We start from the raw sequence: 14362 nt of genomic DNA, 5'->3' as shown, positions 1-14362 counted from the left end.
ACTGATCGAGCGTTGCAAATCTTCAGCAAAGCATTCCCAAATGGACTGCTCTCGCTGGCCGCTGGGATTGAACAGACCACTGTGCAGCAGCCCGTACTCTTACGGCAAGACCGCGGACAGGGACTCTGCCGTTCTCCACGTGCATTTTCTTCATCCAGCAAAGCTTGCGTCTGCGTGCCCATGAAAAACATCAAAAATAGAATATGTAAAAAATAACATAATATTGACTGTATTCAACATAAGCACGCGCGACCTCAACATAGACGTGCTTTTATTTTATCCGTTCAAGTTCAATTGTTGGGAATAATTACACGAGTTCCTCCAACAACTTGGTAGACGAGATACTCCCTCTGTTCATAAATGCAAGACATTTTACAGGCTTATCTTACTTCTATGGACAGAGGGAGCACATTTCTGCAGAAAACCAACATTGCTCCTTCCAACCACATTCATGTTCAAATCAACCTTATGAGCAGAAGTGAATATCAGGACAAGCCGCCGCCGACGCCGCTGTCATCTTCTTCCTCGACAAATCCATCTCCTCGCTGGTCCGTGGATAACCCGAAGGACGAACCTCAGCATGAGGAAACTTTTCAGCACACAGCTTGCATACCTTCCTGTCGTGCAGAGATACCTTCCTGATATTCACCGCAGCTTGAATAACACGCCTGACGTATCTTGTGAAATTGTCATCGGACTGGAAGCCGTAAATAGTTAGCCTCGCCAGATTCTTGTGCTTAAAATCAGGATCAGATGCCTCCCACTTCACATCTGTTTTCCTGGAGTAACTCTCGTGTGACTTCTTTCGGCACTTATGATCCCATACTGTGATGCAAAGGTCCTCTACCGACGGTGCAGCTTCAAGAAGGAACATTGTCCAAGATATATCACATTCTTCGGGAAGGTGATCCAGATTCACAAACCGTAATTTGGCGAGAACAGGAGCAAGCACTTTCGGGCATTCTGGTTGAACCCAAATCTGGGAGAGATAAAACAAATTAGAAGTAATAATGCGTGCAAGTTGTGAGTAAATTGCATCATCAAGTGATGCATAAGTTACTACCGTCAGATATAAACATCATACAATAAACAAGAATGGGATAGAGATGATTAGAGTGAGTACCTTTTCACTTCGAAACTCGAGAAACAAATCGTTTACAGTAGGGGCATCAGCAAGCAGCTTGCTTAAGTTGTGGGTCTTGCCTGAAAAGTTTGGGTTAGCAAGACTGAGCTTGGAAAGCTGAGGGACAAAACCAAGAACCAACGGATTTTCATCACAGGGCCAATCACCAAAGGTCATCCTTTGGAGCTTTGGTAGAGAGGTGAGCTCCACTGTTTTGAATACACAATAGGACATAACAAGCTCGACGAGTTGAGTGTGTTCCACATGCAGAACCGAACTGATCCCCACACCACACATGAAGAAAGACAGTGACTCCAGTCGCTTGCAATTGCTTAGGATGTTGGGTATGTCTGATTCACCAAACCTCATATTTCGTAGATGCAGCCGCATGAGACCAGCAAATGCATCTGGACAATCACGAACAAAATTATTGAACTGCTCAGCAAAGAGGAGGCGATAGGCATCAGTGCAAAGATGGAAATCCACCGGCGTCATGATCTCAAACTCAGCTGCATCAAATTTCTGAGTTGCCATGGCGAGGCCAATGGATTTGCCGATGGAAAGGCAGCGAGAAGGACTCAAGACAAATTTGAGCTTCAGCTTGCGAATGGTGATCCGTGGAGGCCTCCTGCTAAGAATCTTGTTGGTCACATCAGCCACGACATCACTTTTTCGAAACAAATCACGAGGGCTGAGATCAATAACGATCTGCGAGAGCATAATTGGCAGCTTCTGCATTTTCCTCGAAAGTATGCAAGTTTTTACTGCATCAAGCGTACCAACCCTCTCCAGAATGTTGAGCAGCACATCGGCAGGCAGCTCACTTAGCCTGTCCCCGTTACAAGCTTGTATATCGCTAGGCAGCATGTCTCCACTACCAACTTCTGACTTCGACTGCATTTTGCGAGGTGGAAGATTAGTCATCGGTGATAGATCGATAAATTGGATTTCATAAAATGAATGAAACATAGAGTAATTAACAATAACAGAACATAAGCAACGACTTACGTTCCGTCGGTGGCGGCGACCCCTGTTAAACTTCAATCTTGATGCGATGACAAAAGAGACCAACTTGCGACGATAAACAGAACACAAACAAAAACGAATCTTGAAAGGATGACTCCTCTGTGTGCCTGATCTTGTTATATAGCCTCCTCGGATCCCAATCCCAAAAGAAGAGACGGAGACGGAGACAGAGGAGCCTTCCGAATCCTCTTCAAGCCGGTGTGGAATCCGTAAGCCGGCCGATTTACTATCATCTCACGCGACGCAGAAATACAAAAACAGCTCCTTTTTCTAACACAACCCGAAATTAATCCCTTTCCTCTTGGAATCCGAGGACAGAACGAAATTGGCACCTGTCCGTTCCTTCTTGGAATCCGACTGCAGAATGAATTTGATCCTCCTTCATCATTTGGGAGGTAGCATCTGGAGCGGAACTGGTTTTGGGGACGAGTCCGGCGAGGAGATCGGTGGCCGCCGGCGGAGGGTCGGTGGGGAGGGGACAGCGTTAGGGCAGACGATGTATGCATATCTCTCCTGTGGTGGACCTATTAAGATTGGGCTCAGGCTGATCTACACAATTGAGCCCATAGGCCCATTTCAACATAACAGTAAGACTATGAAGAACACTCAAATGCAGCCTACTAAAGATCTTCCAATTTGGAGGCACATAGCCTCGCTAAATACACTCTAGGTATTCTTGAAGGCCGTCATCTATGGCTCCATCAGTCCCCGATCTACATTGTATGGTATATAAATGAAACACGTGTTATCATGCAAAAAAAAATATCTACACTGTATCCTGATAGATATTGTTAATCAATAAAGTGAGCGTGTTTACAACTTTACATATAGAAATGGCAAAACAATCCCCTAATATATGGCACCACTTTGGGAGATTTTAATTTATTTCATTTTGGGATTAGTGAAATAAATTAACACTTGCGCCTTTGGAGCGCGATAAAGCAGCAAAAGAAATATGCACATGATGTTTTTGGAAAATAAACTATCAGACATATTCCTGCAATTAAGCTGATCTCATACGAGTTTTACCACCACGTACTTCAACCCAAGCATCGTACCCCTAGTCTAATATTGTGGTGCGAAGACACGGGAGTCTTGTAACGTGTGGGACACCAATCCTGGACTTCTACTTAAAAATAAGTACCAGAGGCCAGAAAAGGGAAAAATGAGCACTTCTGGAATTGTGTTCATATGAGCAGTTGCAAACTTATGGTAAGAAAACGGTTTAGCATGGATGTGATCTGTAAAATTTACTAATAAGTAGATCTTCATAACCTTAATGTAGGATCCCAACTTCAAATTAGCCCAGACAACTAGAAAAAGGAAAAAAAAAGATTATCTCTAAAATAATGCACACATGAACATTTTGAGGAACCATGTGATGGGGGTTCCTTGGCGGTCGACTTTTGGCCAGGGGCAACCATGGTATCTAACGTTGAGAATGGGGAGCTGGCACTCCCATTCTTGCCAGAAGAGGTGGGGTGGGGGCCAGGGCCCGGGGGGATAGTTGCAATAATGCCCATAACGAGCCTTAATCTCCGACACACATGTCCCTCATGGGCATTGTTGCATGATGTGGTACTTCTTCTTTTCTAGGCGATGGCAGTCGGGCATGGATCTAGAGCTTGGCGCGCCGGTGGGTGCTGGGAGCAGCTATGGAGCCCCGTTCTAGCCGTAACATCGACCCAGCAGTGGCCCCTCACATCGATTCGGCGACGCCCTTGACGTCGATTCGACGACAGCAACCCCCGACGGCTGGATCCGGTTATTTGAGGCAATCAGCGGGCGGCAATGGTCGATTGAAAGAGGCCAAAGGGATTCAAGGTCTGCGCTGCGGAATGGCGTGCCGGTGGGTGGCTTTGGGAGGCACCGGCGTGGTTACAATGTGAGCGGGGGGAAGGGGGAAGGGCCAGAATTATCGTGAGACTCGACCGCGACCGCTCAAATATAGGTTTTTTTAGACTGTCCAATCAAATATAAGTGCCGACTGATGGATGCAGTTGTTATAGTGTGAGCAGGTGAACAGTAAAAACAAAAAAAAGGAAAATATCAAAAATTTCTGATTTTCTGGGTGTGAAACATTGACAAAATGTTTCTTGGCTTTCAAAATGTCATCATCATATAACATTCGTGGAAATCGTGGCAGGAAGAACAAAATTAATGCTCCAAAATATTAATTTTCAAACACATTTGGGAGGATCAATTTTTTTTGCCACATTTTCCACACATGCCATTTCATGATGAGATGAAAAATTGTGAAGTATGGAAACGTTTGTCAATATTTCACACAATTTTTTTAGATTGTTTAGATTTTTTTTTTAAATTTTTAGGGGTATTTTTTACTGTTCACCCGAGAACAGCACTTTCGCCAACCGGGCCGAGAAGGAAATAGGCCAAGCCGACCAGCCAATTCGGCCCGTTTTTCTACCGGGCCGAGGCTGTTTCCGCTCGGTCCAGCTCGATAGCCCGTTTAGCGGCCTGTTTAGTGTGAGCGTGTAAAGACATGGCATCCTACAAGAGCAGCCCAAGGCCCAAGCCCACTACGAAGCATCCTCGGCTTCTCTGTTCCCCGCATTCCCCCGACGCCGCGCCGCCGCTCTCGCCATCCTTGCCGCGCCCGACGCTGGACGGCTCGCTCTCTGCCCTGACGGCGGACGCGCCCTTCCGTCGCCGCCGTTCGGGACGTTCGTCGCTCCCGTGGTTCCTCTCCAAGCGCGCCCCCGTCCCCAACGTCCCCGTGACGACCACAAGCAGGTATGACCTCCTGGCTCCCTCCCGTTCTTGCCCTCCTCTTCTGGCACCCGGCGGAACGTGGTCGGACTCATTCGAAGAAGTAATCAGGAAACACACGTAGCAATCTCGTTCTGTAATCTGATTCGAAGAAGGAAAGGATCAATTTCGGCTTGTATTAGAAAAAAGGTGCTGTTTTAGTATGCCCGCCTCTTGTGAAACGATAGTAAATCAGTCTGACTTACGCCAGATTGGATCGGATTCGGAGGAGGCTATAATAAGCGCTCAAGCCTGATTTTCGACGATTGTCGCACACCGAAGGAGCATCGTTTCAAGAATAACTGCTGGCGTTTTGTTTGTGGATGCAAGTTGTCTATTTTGTTCCTTTTGAGATCGGATCGCCATGAAGTTCAATAGAGGTCGCCGCCGCAGCCGTGATGTAAGTTGTTCTTTCTTTTTTTGCTTTATTTGTTCTTACAAATTATCGATCTATCACCAATGACTAATCCGTCCCCTTAACGCAGTCGGAGATAGCAGCTTGTTATGGAGAGGAAAGGCTAAGCGAGCTGGCAAGTGATGTTGTGGTCAAAGTCCTTGGGACGGTGAAAACCCAGTGGAAGAAAGCAGCTGGTAATGCGGAGGACAGGCTAAGCGAGCTGCCCAATGATTTGCTGCTCAACATCCTCGAGAGGGTGGGTACGCTTGATGCCATAAGAACCTACATCCTTTCGAAGCGACTGCAGAAGCTGCCCACTATGCTCTCGCAGATCGTAATTGATCTCAGCCCTCGTGATTTGTATGAAATGGATGGTGTTGTGGCTGAGGTGACGGACAAGATCCTTAGTACGAGGTCTCCACAGATCACTGTTCACAAGCTGAAGCTCAAATTTTTCTTGGTTCCCTCTCGCTGTCTCTCCATCGGCAAATCTGTTGGCCTCGCCATGGTGACCCAGAAATTGGATGCAGCTGAGTTTGAGATCATGACACAGAAGGATTTCAGCCATTGCACCGATGCCCATCGCCTGCTCTATGCTCAGAAATTCAATGATTTTGTTCGTGATTGTCCGGATGCATTTGCTGGTCTCACGCGGCTGCATCTACGGAATATGAGGTTTGGTAAATCAGATATATCCAACATCCTTAGCCATTGCAAGCGGTTGGAGTTCTTGTCTTTCTTCGAGTGTGACGAGGGGGACCGTTCGGTGCTCCATGTAGAACACGCTCAACTAGTTGAGCTTGTTATCATCTTTGGGAAATTTGAAACAGTGGAGCTTGCCTGTCTACCAAAGCTCCAGCGGATGATCTATAGGGATTGGCAGTATGATGATAATCCCTTGGTTCTTGGTTTTGTCCCTCAGCTTTCGAAGCTCAGTCTTGCTTGTCCATACATTTCAGGCAAGACACTCAACTTAAGCAAGCTGCTTGCTAATGCCCCCACTGTAAGCGATTTGTATCTGGAGTTTCGAAGTGAAAAGGTAACTCACTCTAATCATTTCTATCCCATTCTCATTAACTGTATGATGCACAATTTATGCACAACTTGCATGCATTATTACTTCTAACTTGTTTTATCTCTCACAGATTTGGATTCAACCAGAATGCCCAAAAGTGCTTGCTCGTGTGCTTGCCAAACTACGGTTTGTGAATCTGGATCATCTTCGCGAAGAATGTGATGTCTCCTGGACACTCTTTCTTCTTGAAGCGGCACCATACCTAGAGGAGCTTTGCATCACAGTATGGGACCATAAGTGCCGAATCGAGTCACAAAAGAGCGTCTCCAAGAAAACGGATGTGAAGTGGGAACCATCTGATCCTCACTTTAAGCAGAAGAATCTGGCAAGGCTGACTATATACGGCTTCCAGTCCGATGACAATTTCATCGGATACGTTAGACGCGTCATTCAAGCTGCTGCGAACATCAGGGAGGTATCCCTGCACGCCAGGAAGGTGTGCCCATTGTGTTTCGAAAAGTTTCCTCAGGTGGCGCTTCGTCCTTCGAGTTATCCACGGACAAGCGAGGAGCTTGATTTGTTGAGGGAGAAGATGACAGCCGCTTCGGCTACGGCTTCTCCTGTTATTCATTTCCGCTCATTAGGTTGAGTTGATGAAGATGAACCTCTATTTCAAAGACCCCAGTAGTAGCCACTACGTCGGCGCTATTGCATATTCTGCAGAAATGTATCTTGGCTACCAATTTGTTGGAACAACTCATTTAGCTATTTTCGACAAATGAATCGGATAAAATAAGCATGTGTATGTTGTGGTCGTGCAGTAACGTGCTTATGTTGAATACAGTCAATATTCAGTTCGAATGATGATCTGTTATTTTTTCAATCTTGTATTTATGAGAGCCACAGCACTCTCTATTTTTCATGGACACTGAAATACTCCATCTGTAAACAAAATATAAGAGTGTTTAGATCACTAAAATAGTGATCTAAACGCTCTTCTATTTCAAACTAAAATAGAGATATAAACGCTCTTCTATTTCTTTACGGAGGGAGTACAACTTTGCTGACAACAGCTTTGCTGCAAGAAGAAAATGCACGTAAGAAACGGCAGTGTTCCTGTCCGTCCCCAGCGGCCAGCTCCAGGGCGACGCATTCGGGAGCAGCTCTGCAACTTTGCTGAAGATTTGCAGCGATCGATCAGTTCATCAACGACCTCTGCACTTGGGTTTTGAAAGATTTGCAACGATCGATCAGTTCATCAACGACCTCTGCACTTGGGTTTTGAACACAGGATTTATCTGACGTGATGTGGGGTTAGGGCACGTTGGCTATTTGTGCCTGAAAGAAGTTCTTGTTTTCTTTTTTGAACTGGCACAAGAGAAAGTTGAGTACTTGTGTATTTGGCCGGCTGTAGCTACAGCTAGCATGATTCCAGTTGGTTAATTGCATTTTTTGTCATATCCTCCGATGATTGCTATGGTTTTCTTGTTTGCATCAACAACAAAAAAAATGACTGACCTGATTTTGGATGAGCACATCAGTGTGTTACTATTTATATTTTTCAAGAAGTAGAATATTTTTCTCTTACTTGTTGGAAATGGTAAAAGCTAAGGGCCCCTTTGGAACGCATGATTCCAAAAACGTTAAAGTAGAAAATGTTTGACTGAAAAGCCATGGCATGTTCCTACAAGAATAAAGGACTTGGATGCTGCGCAAGGAAAAATGCAGAATTGTAGGACATCTCCTTTTATTCAAAGAATTTCATAGGCAGTTGCATGATTAGATTATTTAGGAATTTTCCATGTGGATATTTCATTGTTTGATTTGTAGAACTGAATCCTATAATAAGTTTTCTCAGTGTTTCTTTTCACGATGTTCATTTCAAATTTTATACATTAGCTCAAATCTCCAGACAAGAAATTTGTAGGATTCTTCGCTTCTCTCCCATGGCAACGGCAGCACCCGGAGGCGACGGAGGGGGCACAAGATCCCACCCCAATGGCTGGGGGAGGGGGCATGATACGCCTCAAACTTATGTATAATTTTTGCTTGTTCCATGTCATATTATATTAAATTAACATACTTTCTACATTTTTTTGCTTGTTTCCCGTTCGGATATCCAATTCGGTGCCCAGGCTCATCTGCTTCCGCTCAGAAAAAAAATCAAAATAAACACTAGAAAAATTCAAAAAATTCCAATATTTCTTTTGGGATAGATAATTTGCCGCATGAGGTCCGCTTCAAAAATTTCAACTTATTTGGACACCAGAGCAGCTCTCGAAAAAAAAAGACAAATCAGGTCAGAACAATGCGTGAACAGTAAACATTTTTACAGACCCCGATTTTGTCTTTTTTGCCGAGAGCTGCTCATATGTTCAAATGAGTTGAAATTTGAAGCGGACCTCACGCATCAAATTATCTACCACCCAAAAAACATTTGGAATTTTTTGAAATTTCCTAGTATTTGTTTTGTTTTTTTCCTGAGCACGGGTGCGGATGAGCTCGGGAGCAGAAACTCCGCGTCTTCCCCATTGTTGTTTTCTACTGTTTTTGGACTTTACATGAAAAAATATATTTGTCGGACTCAAAAAATCTAGGGAAAAAAATCAGCTGAAGTTACATTACCACATCTAAAAAATCCAGAACTAAATTTTGTCTGACTCAATTGTTTTTTGTACCGAATATTTGTAAACCCGTAATAGTCGTACATTAACAAATCTACCCCACGAAAAATCCATGGGTCGCCATCCATCACCCTCTTCCAACCGGCTAGGAACTGAAACTGCACCAGGAACATTTGCCGCCATCACTTTGAGTGTCACTTCATGTATCGAAGTGCACTCTATTGGCATGGCAATGAAATGTGCCGAGCGGGTGAAAGGTTTCGTCGTATGTTCCCAACAGACATCTGACCTCCTATATCATGCATCTCCTCAGCTCTTCGGAAATCCGGTTCGGCTGCTTCTTCTCCATGCATATTTAGCCCCTCGGGCCTATTTTAATTTCATACTAGGCTTCAGGCGTGCCCTAGCATACCCACCATCAACATAATAGCCGCTTATTCGCTGCCCTCACCTCATTATCCGTTCTTCTCCTTTGGCGGATTGATTGTAGCTCCATCTTTCCCTGCACATTGACGATCTACGACATCGACAAGCTCATGCTTCTCCCGATTTCCGCCATGACCAACCCCCTTGTGATCTTGCTTCGTCATGATAAACCATCGGTTCCAAACAGACCCGCTGCGTGAAAACCTATAGGACTCTCGGTCACCAAGGAGAACCCTAGTAAATCGACATGATTTTGTCCTTGCTCGGCTGCCATGGAGGCGTACCAACGTCATGTTGTAGGCACAACCCGCCTGCTACACTGACTGGAAGGAGCTGATCCAGTGCTACTTCCAATGTCTCGATCCTTAATCTCCGACACACACGTCCCTCATGGGCGCTGTTGCATGATGTGGTACTTCTTCTTTCTTGATGGTGGCATGCCGGGCATGGATCTAGAGCTTGGCACGCCGGTGGGTGTTGGGAGCAGCTAAGTGACCCCGTTCTTGCCGTAACACCGATCCAGCAGTGGCCCCTCACGTCGACTCGGCGGCGCCCCTCGACGTCGATTCGACGACGGCGCCCCCCGGCGGCTGGATCTGGCCATTCGAGGCAATCGGGGGCAGCGATGGTCGATTGAAAGAGGGCTAGAGGGATTCAGGGTTTGCGCTGCAGAATTGGGTGCCGGCAGGTGGCTTTGGGAGGCGCCGACGTGGCTACAGTGTGAGCGGGGGAGGGGGAAGGGCCGGCGCAGTGGGAAGGGACGAAATTATCATGAGACTTGGGTGCGGCTGCTCAAATATAGGTTTTTTTTTGGAATTTTGCTCAGCCCGAAACCCACTCGAGCTCAGGCCAAGCCGAGCAGCAAATTCGGGCCCGTTTTGCGACCCTGTTTCCGCTCGGTCGTCGGCTTCTCTATTCCCCAAATTCCCCGGACGCCGCTGAGGGTTTGTGCCGCGCCGCGCCGCGCCGCCGCTCTCGCCACCGCCTGACGCCGTCGTCCTCCTTGTCGCGCCCGACGCTGGACGGCTCGCTCTCGGCATTGACGGCGGACGCGCCCTTCCGTCGCAGCGTCGGACGCTGCCTTTCGTCGCTCCTGTGGTTCCTCTCCAAGCTTGCCCCGTCCCCAGCGTCCGCCGCCCCGAGCACAAGCAGGTATGACCTCCCTGGCTCCCTCCCGTTCTTGCCCTCCTCCTCCTGCACCCGGCGGCACGCACGCACGCACTGGCAATTACTGACGCAGGCAGCGCACACGCCGGCGGCTAGCGTGCACTGACACTTATTGGAGATGCTCTTATTGACGCACGGAAAGCACATACACTGCACCAGCGCGCGCGAAGGATTGGCTAGAGATGCTGAGGTTTGATTAGTCGCTAAAGGGTGCAATTATGAAAGCAAAAGAAAGAAAAAGCTACAAGTTCGCTCTGTGGTCGGATTCAGTCGAAGAAGTAAGAAGGAAACACATGTGGCAATCTCGTTCTGTAATCGGATTCGAAGAAGAAAACGCTAGCTATTTCGGATTATTTTAGCAAAAGGTGCTGTTTTAATATGCCCGCCTCTTGTGAAACGATAGTAAATCAATCTGACTTACGAATTGTCTGCCAGGTTGGATCCGATTCAGAGGAGGCTATATACAGAGCACTCAGCCCCGTTTTCGACGATTGTCACACACCAAAGGAGCATCGTTTCAAGAATAATTGCCGGCGTTTTGTTTGTCGATGCAAGTTGTCTATTTTGTTCCTTTTGAGATCGGATTGCCATGAAGTTCAATAGAGGTCGCCGCCACAGCCGTGATGTAAGTCTTTTTTTTTTTGCTTTATTTGTTCTTACAAATTATTGATCTATCACCGATGACTAATCCGTCCCCTTAACGTAGTCGAAGAAAGAAGCTTGTTATGGGGAGGAAAGGCTAAGCGAGCTGCCAAGTGATGTTGTGGTCAAAGTCCTTGAGACGGTGAAAACACAGTCGAAGAAAGCAGCTGGTCATGGGGAGGAAAGGCTACGCAAGCTGCCCAATGATGTGCTGGTCAACAACATCCTGGAGACAGTGGAAACACAGTCTACCAAAACAGCTGGTAATGCGGAGGACAGGCTAAGCAAGCTGCCCAATGATTTGCTGCTCAACATCCTCGAGAGGGTGGGTACCCTTGATGCTGTAAGAACCTGCATCCTTTCGAAGAAAATGCAGAAGCTGCCCACTATGCTCTCGCAGATCGTAATTGATCTTAGCCCTCGTGATTTGGTTCAAATGGATGGTGTTGTGGCTGACGTGACGGACAAGATCCTTAGTACGAGGTCTCCACAGATCACCGTTCGCAAGCTGAAGCTCAAATTTTTCTTGGTTCCCTCTCGCTGTCTCTCCATCGGAAAATCGGTCGGCCTTGCCATGGCGACCCAGAAGTTGGATGCAGCTGAGTTTGAGATCATGCCACTGAGGGATAATGGATGTTGCACTGATGCCCATCGCCTGCTCTTTGCTCAGCAGTTCAATGATTTTGTTCGTGATTGCCCGGATGCATTTGCTGGTCTCACGCGGCTGGATCTACGGTTTTTGAGGTTTGGAGAATCGGACATACCCAACATTCTTAGCACCTGCAAGCAGCTCGAGTCCCTTTCTTTCTTCGAGTGTGACGGGGGGTTCGCTCGGTGCTGCATGTAGAACACGCTCGACTCGTTGAGCTTGTTATCACCTTTGGGGAATTTAAAACAGTGGTGCTTGAGTGTCTTCCAAAGCTCCAGCGGATGACCTACAATCATTGGCCCTGTGATGAAAATCCCTTGGTTCTTGGTTTTGTCCCTCAGCTTTGGAAGCTCAGCCTTGCTAATGCAAACCTTTCAGGCAAGATCCTCAACTTAAGCAAGCTGCTTGCTAATGCCCCCACAGTAAGCGATTTGTATCTGGACTTTTTAAGCGAAAAGGTACTCTAATCATCTCTTTCCCATTCATGTATGATGTTTATATCTGATGGTAGTAACATATGCATCACTTGATGATGCAATTTATGCACAAATTGCATGCATTATTACTTCTAATTTGTTTTATCTCACAGATTTGGGTTCAACCAGAATGCCCAAAAGTGCTTGCTCCTGTGCTTGCCAAACTTCGATTTCTGAATCTGGATCACCACCCTGAAGAATGTGATATCTCTTGGACAATGTTCGTTCTTGAAGCTGCACCACACATAGAGGAGCTCTGCATCACGGTATGGGACCATAAGTGCCGAATGGAGTCACAGAAGAGTTTCTCCGAAATATCGGATGTGAAGTGGGAGCCATCTGATCCTCATTTTAAGCACAAGAATCTGGCGAGGCTAATTATCTATGGCTTTCAGTCCGATGGCAATTTCACAGGATACATCAGGTGTGTCATTCAAGCTGCGGTGAACATCAGGGAGGTATCCCTGCACGACAGGAAGGTGTGTGAATTTTGTGCCGAGAAGTTTCCTCACATGGAGGTTCGTCCTTCGAGTTATCCACGGACCACCGAGGAGGTGGAATTGTTGAGGAAGAAGATGACAGCAGCGTCAGCGTCAACTTCTCCTGATATTCTGTTCCACTCATAAGGTCGAGTTGAAGATGAATCTCGATGTGGTGCTTCTCCTGATATTCTGTTCCGCTCATAAGGTTGAGTTGAAGATGAATCTCGATGTGGTTGGAAGGACTCCCCGATCTCAAAGACTATGTCAATGCTATTGTTTTTCTGCAAAAATGTTTCTCGGTTACCAATTTGTTGGAACAATTCAGTTAGCTATTTTCGACAATGAAATTTGAAGTGCGTACAGGGCTACAAGCTATGAATTAGCCACACGACGCACATTTCTGATTGTCTGATTAGATCATCCTGGTCGTGTCAATTATTATTGCCTTCGGGCAGCGACAAGGCAATCAACGGATCGATCTCATCTTCTGCACGGTCGATATTTTCGGTTTGATTTGGCAGTAGCAGAGGGTGCGTTGGTCTGGACGGGAGCCTCAGACGTACGACCACATCACGTCATCTCACCTCGCCTGATGCGATCGAATCTCCCGTTCGTTTTCGCTCGAGAGCCATCGATGTCTGTCGCCTCTTGATTTCCCGGCTGGATATATCGGGAGATTTGATGATAACCCCCAGGCCATTTAAACTCCACACGTCAGAGACAGCGACGGGGGGTATATGATTAAGGATTTGCAAACAAGGGGGTTATCGTCAATTATCCCGGATATATCCGAGACGTCACTTGGAGCAATTCGGTTCGGGCTTTGCCACCAGCGACGTCAGTTATCGGGCGTACGTACTTCAGTACTTGGACCGTATCGGTATTGCCTCCGGCCAACGATCGACGCTTCGTTTTTCTTTTGGAGAATGACGGTTCGTTTTTATAGGACGTGCCATAACCAGCGGAGTCCCGATCGAGATGCTCAGAGAAGAGGATGCTGGTCTGTGGTCTCTTATCAGCATTTAGCTATTCATCTATGTTGTGGCCTTGCTGTACGTGCTTATGTTGAATTCAGTCAATATATAGTACTATGAATGATGCTCTGTCATTTTTTCTATCTTGTATTTATGAGAGCCACGGCACTCTGCTTTCCATGGAGGCACAAACACAAGCTTTGCTGACAACAACGGCAGCGTCCCTGTCCCTGTGAGTAGTGCTCCGTCCAGACCGGCCAGTTCCGGCGCAATGATGCACCCTTGCTGAGTTCCATTGGGGAGCGGCTCTGTAGATTTGCGGAAAATTTGCAACGATCGATCAGTTCATCATCATCCTCTGCACTTGTTTTTTTTCATTACGAAAAGCATCAGATCTATTATAAAAGTTCACTGAAAATACAAAACTTATCAAACATAATAATAATTACATTGAGAGTTTGAAACCGCCGAATAACCACTATGGCCGTCAGAACGAGGCGCGCTGCTGTCGCCGCTCTCCTACCGGAGACAGCTTGACCTTGTCGATGACCTCCGTGAAGTCTTCATGCACGCGCCCCTAAGGACTAGCGCC

At 46.6% G+C, this 14362-nt stretch overlaps 2 protein-coding genes and 1 pseudogene across 3 annotated transcripts; 2 read left to right on the top strand and 1 right to left on the bottom strand.

Moving 5' to 3' along the window:
* Positions 1 to 206: 206 nt before the first annotated feature.
* On the bottom strand, positions 207 to 2537 carry LOC123139717 (uncharacterized). Its single transcript, XM_044559447.1, has 4 exons — positions 2482 to 2537; positions 2132 to 2375; positions 1124 to 2017; positions 207 to 979 (listed from the first exon to the last, which is right to left on the bottom strand). Exons 1-4 carry the CDS (start codon positions 2535 to 2537, stop codon positions 467 to 469), a joined length of 1707 nt encoding a protein of 568 aa, XP_044415382.1. The 3' UTR covers positions 207 to 466.
* Positions 2538 to 4696: 2159 nt separating this feature from the next.
* On the top strand, positions 4697 to 7256 carry LOC123139902 (uncharacterized). Of its 2 annotated transcripts, none has more exons than XM_044559612.1 (4): positions 4697 to 4903; positions 5130 to 5318; positions 5404 to 6354; positions 6461 to 7256. In XM_044559612.1, the coding sequence occupies exons 2-4, from the start codon at positions 5283 to 5285 to the stop codon at positions 6977 to 6979; spliced, it is 1506 nt and encodes a 501-aa protein (XP_044415547.1). In that variant the 5' UTR covers positions 4697 to 4903; positions 5130 to 5282; the 3' UTR covers positions 6980 to 7256. The 2 variants fall into 2 exon arrangements, with proteins under 2 accessions (XP_044415547.1, XP_044415546.1); XM_044559611.1 differs by having other exon boundaries at positions 4836 to 5068.
* Positions 7257 to 10666: 3410 nt separating this feature from the next.
* Positions 10667 to 13330, top strand: LOC123135091 (uncharacterized; annotated as a pseudogene).
* Positions 13331 to 14362: the final 1032 nt, after the last annotated feature.

Source organism: Triticum aestivum, chromosome 6B (assembly GCF_018294505.1).
Source record: "Triticum aestivum cultivar Chinese Spring chromosome 6B, IWGSC CS RefSeq v2.1, whole genome shotgun sequence".
NCBI classification, from domain to species: domain Eukaryota; kingdom Viridiplantae; phylum Streptophyta; class Magnoliopsida; order Poales; family Poaceae; genus Triticum; species Triticum aestivum.
Note: the sequence above shows the minus strand (reverse complement) of the source record. Positions and strands in the feature narration are given on the sequence as shown.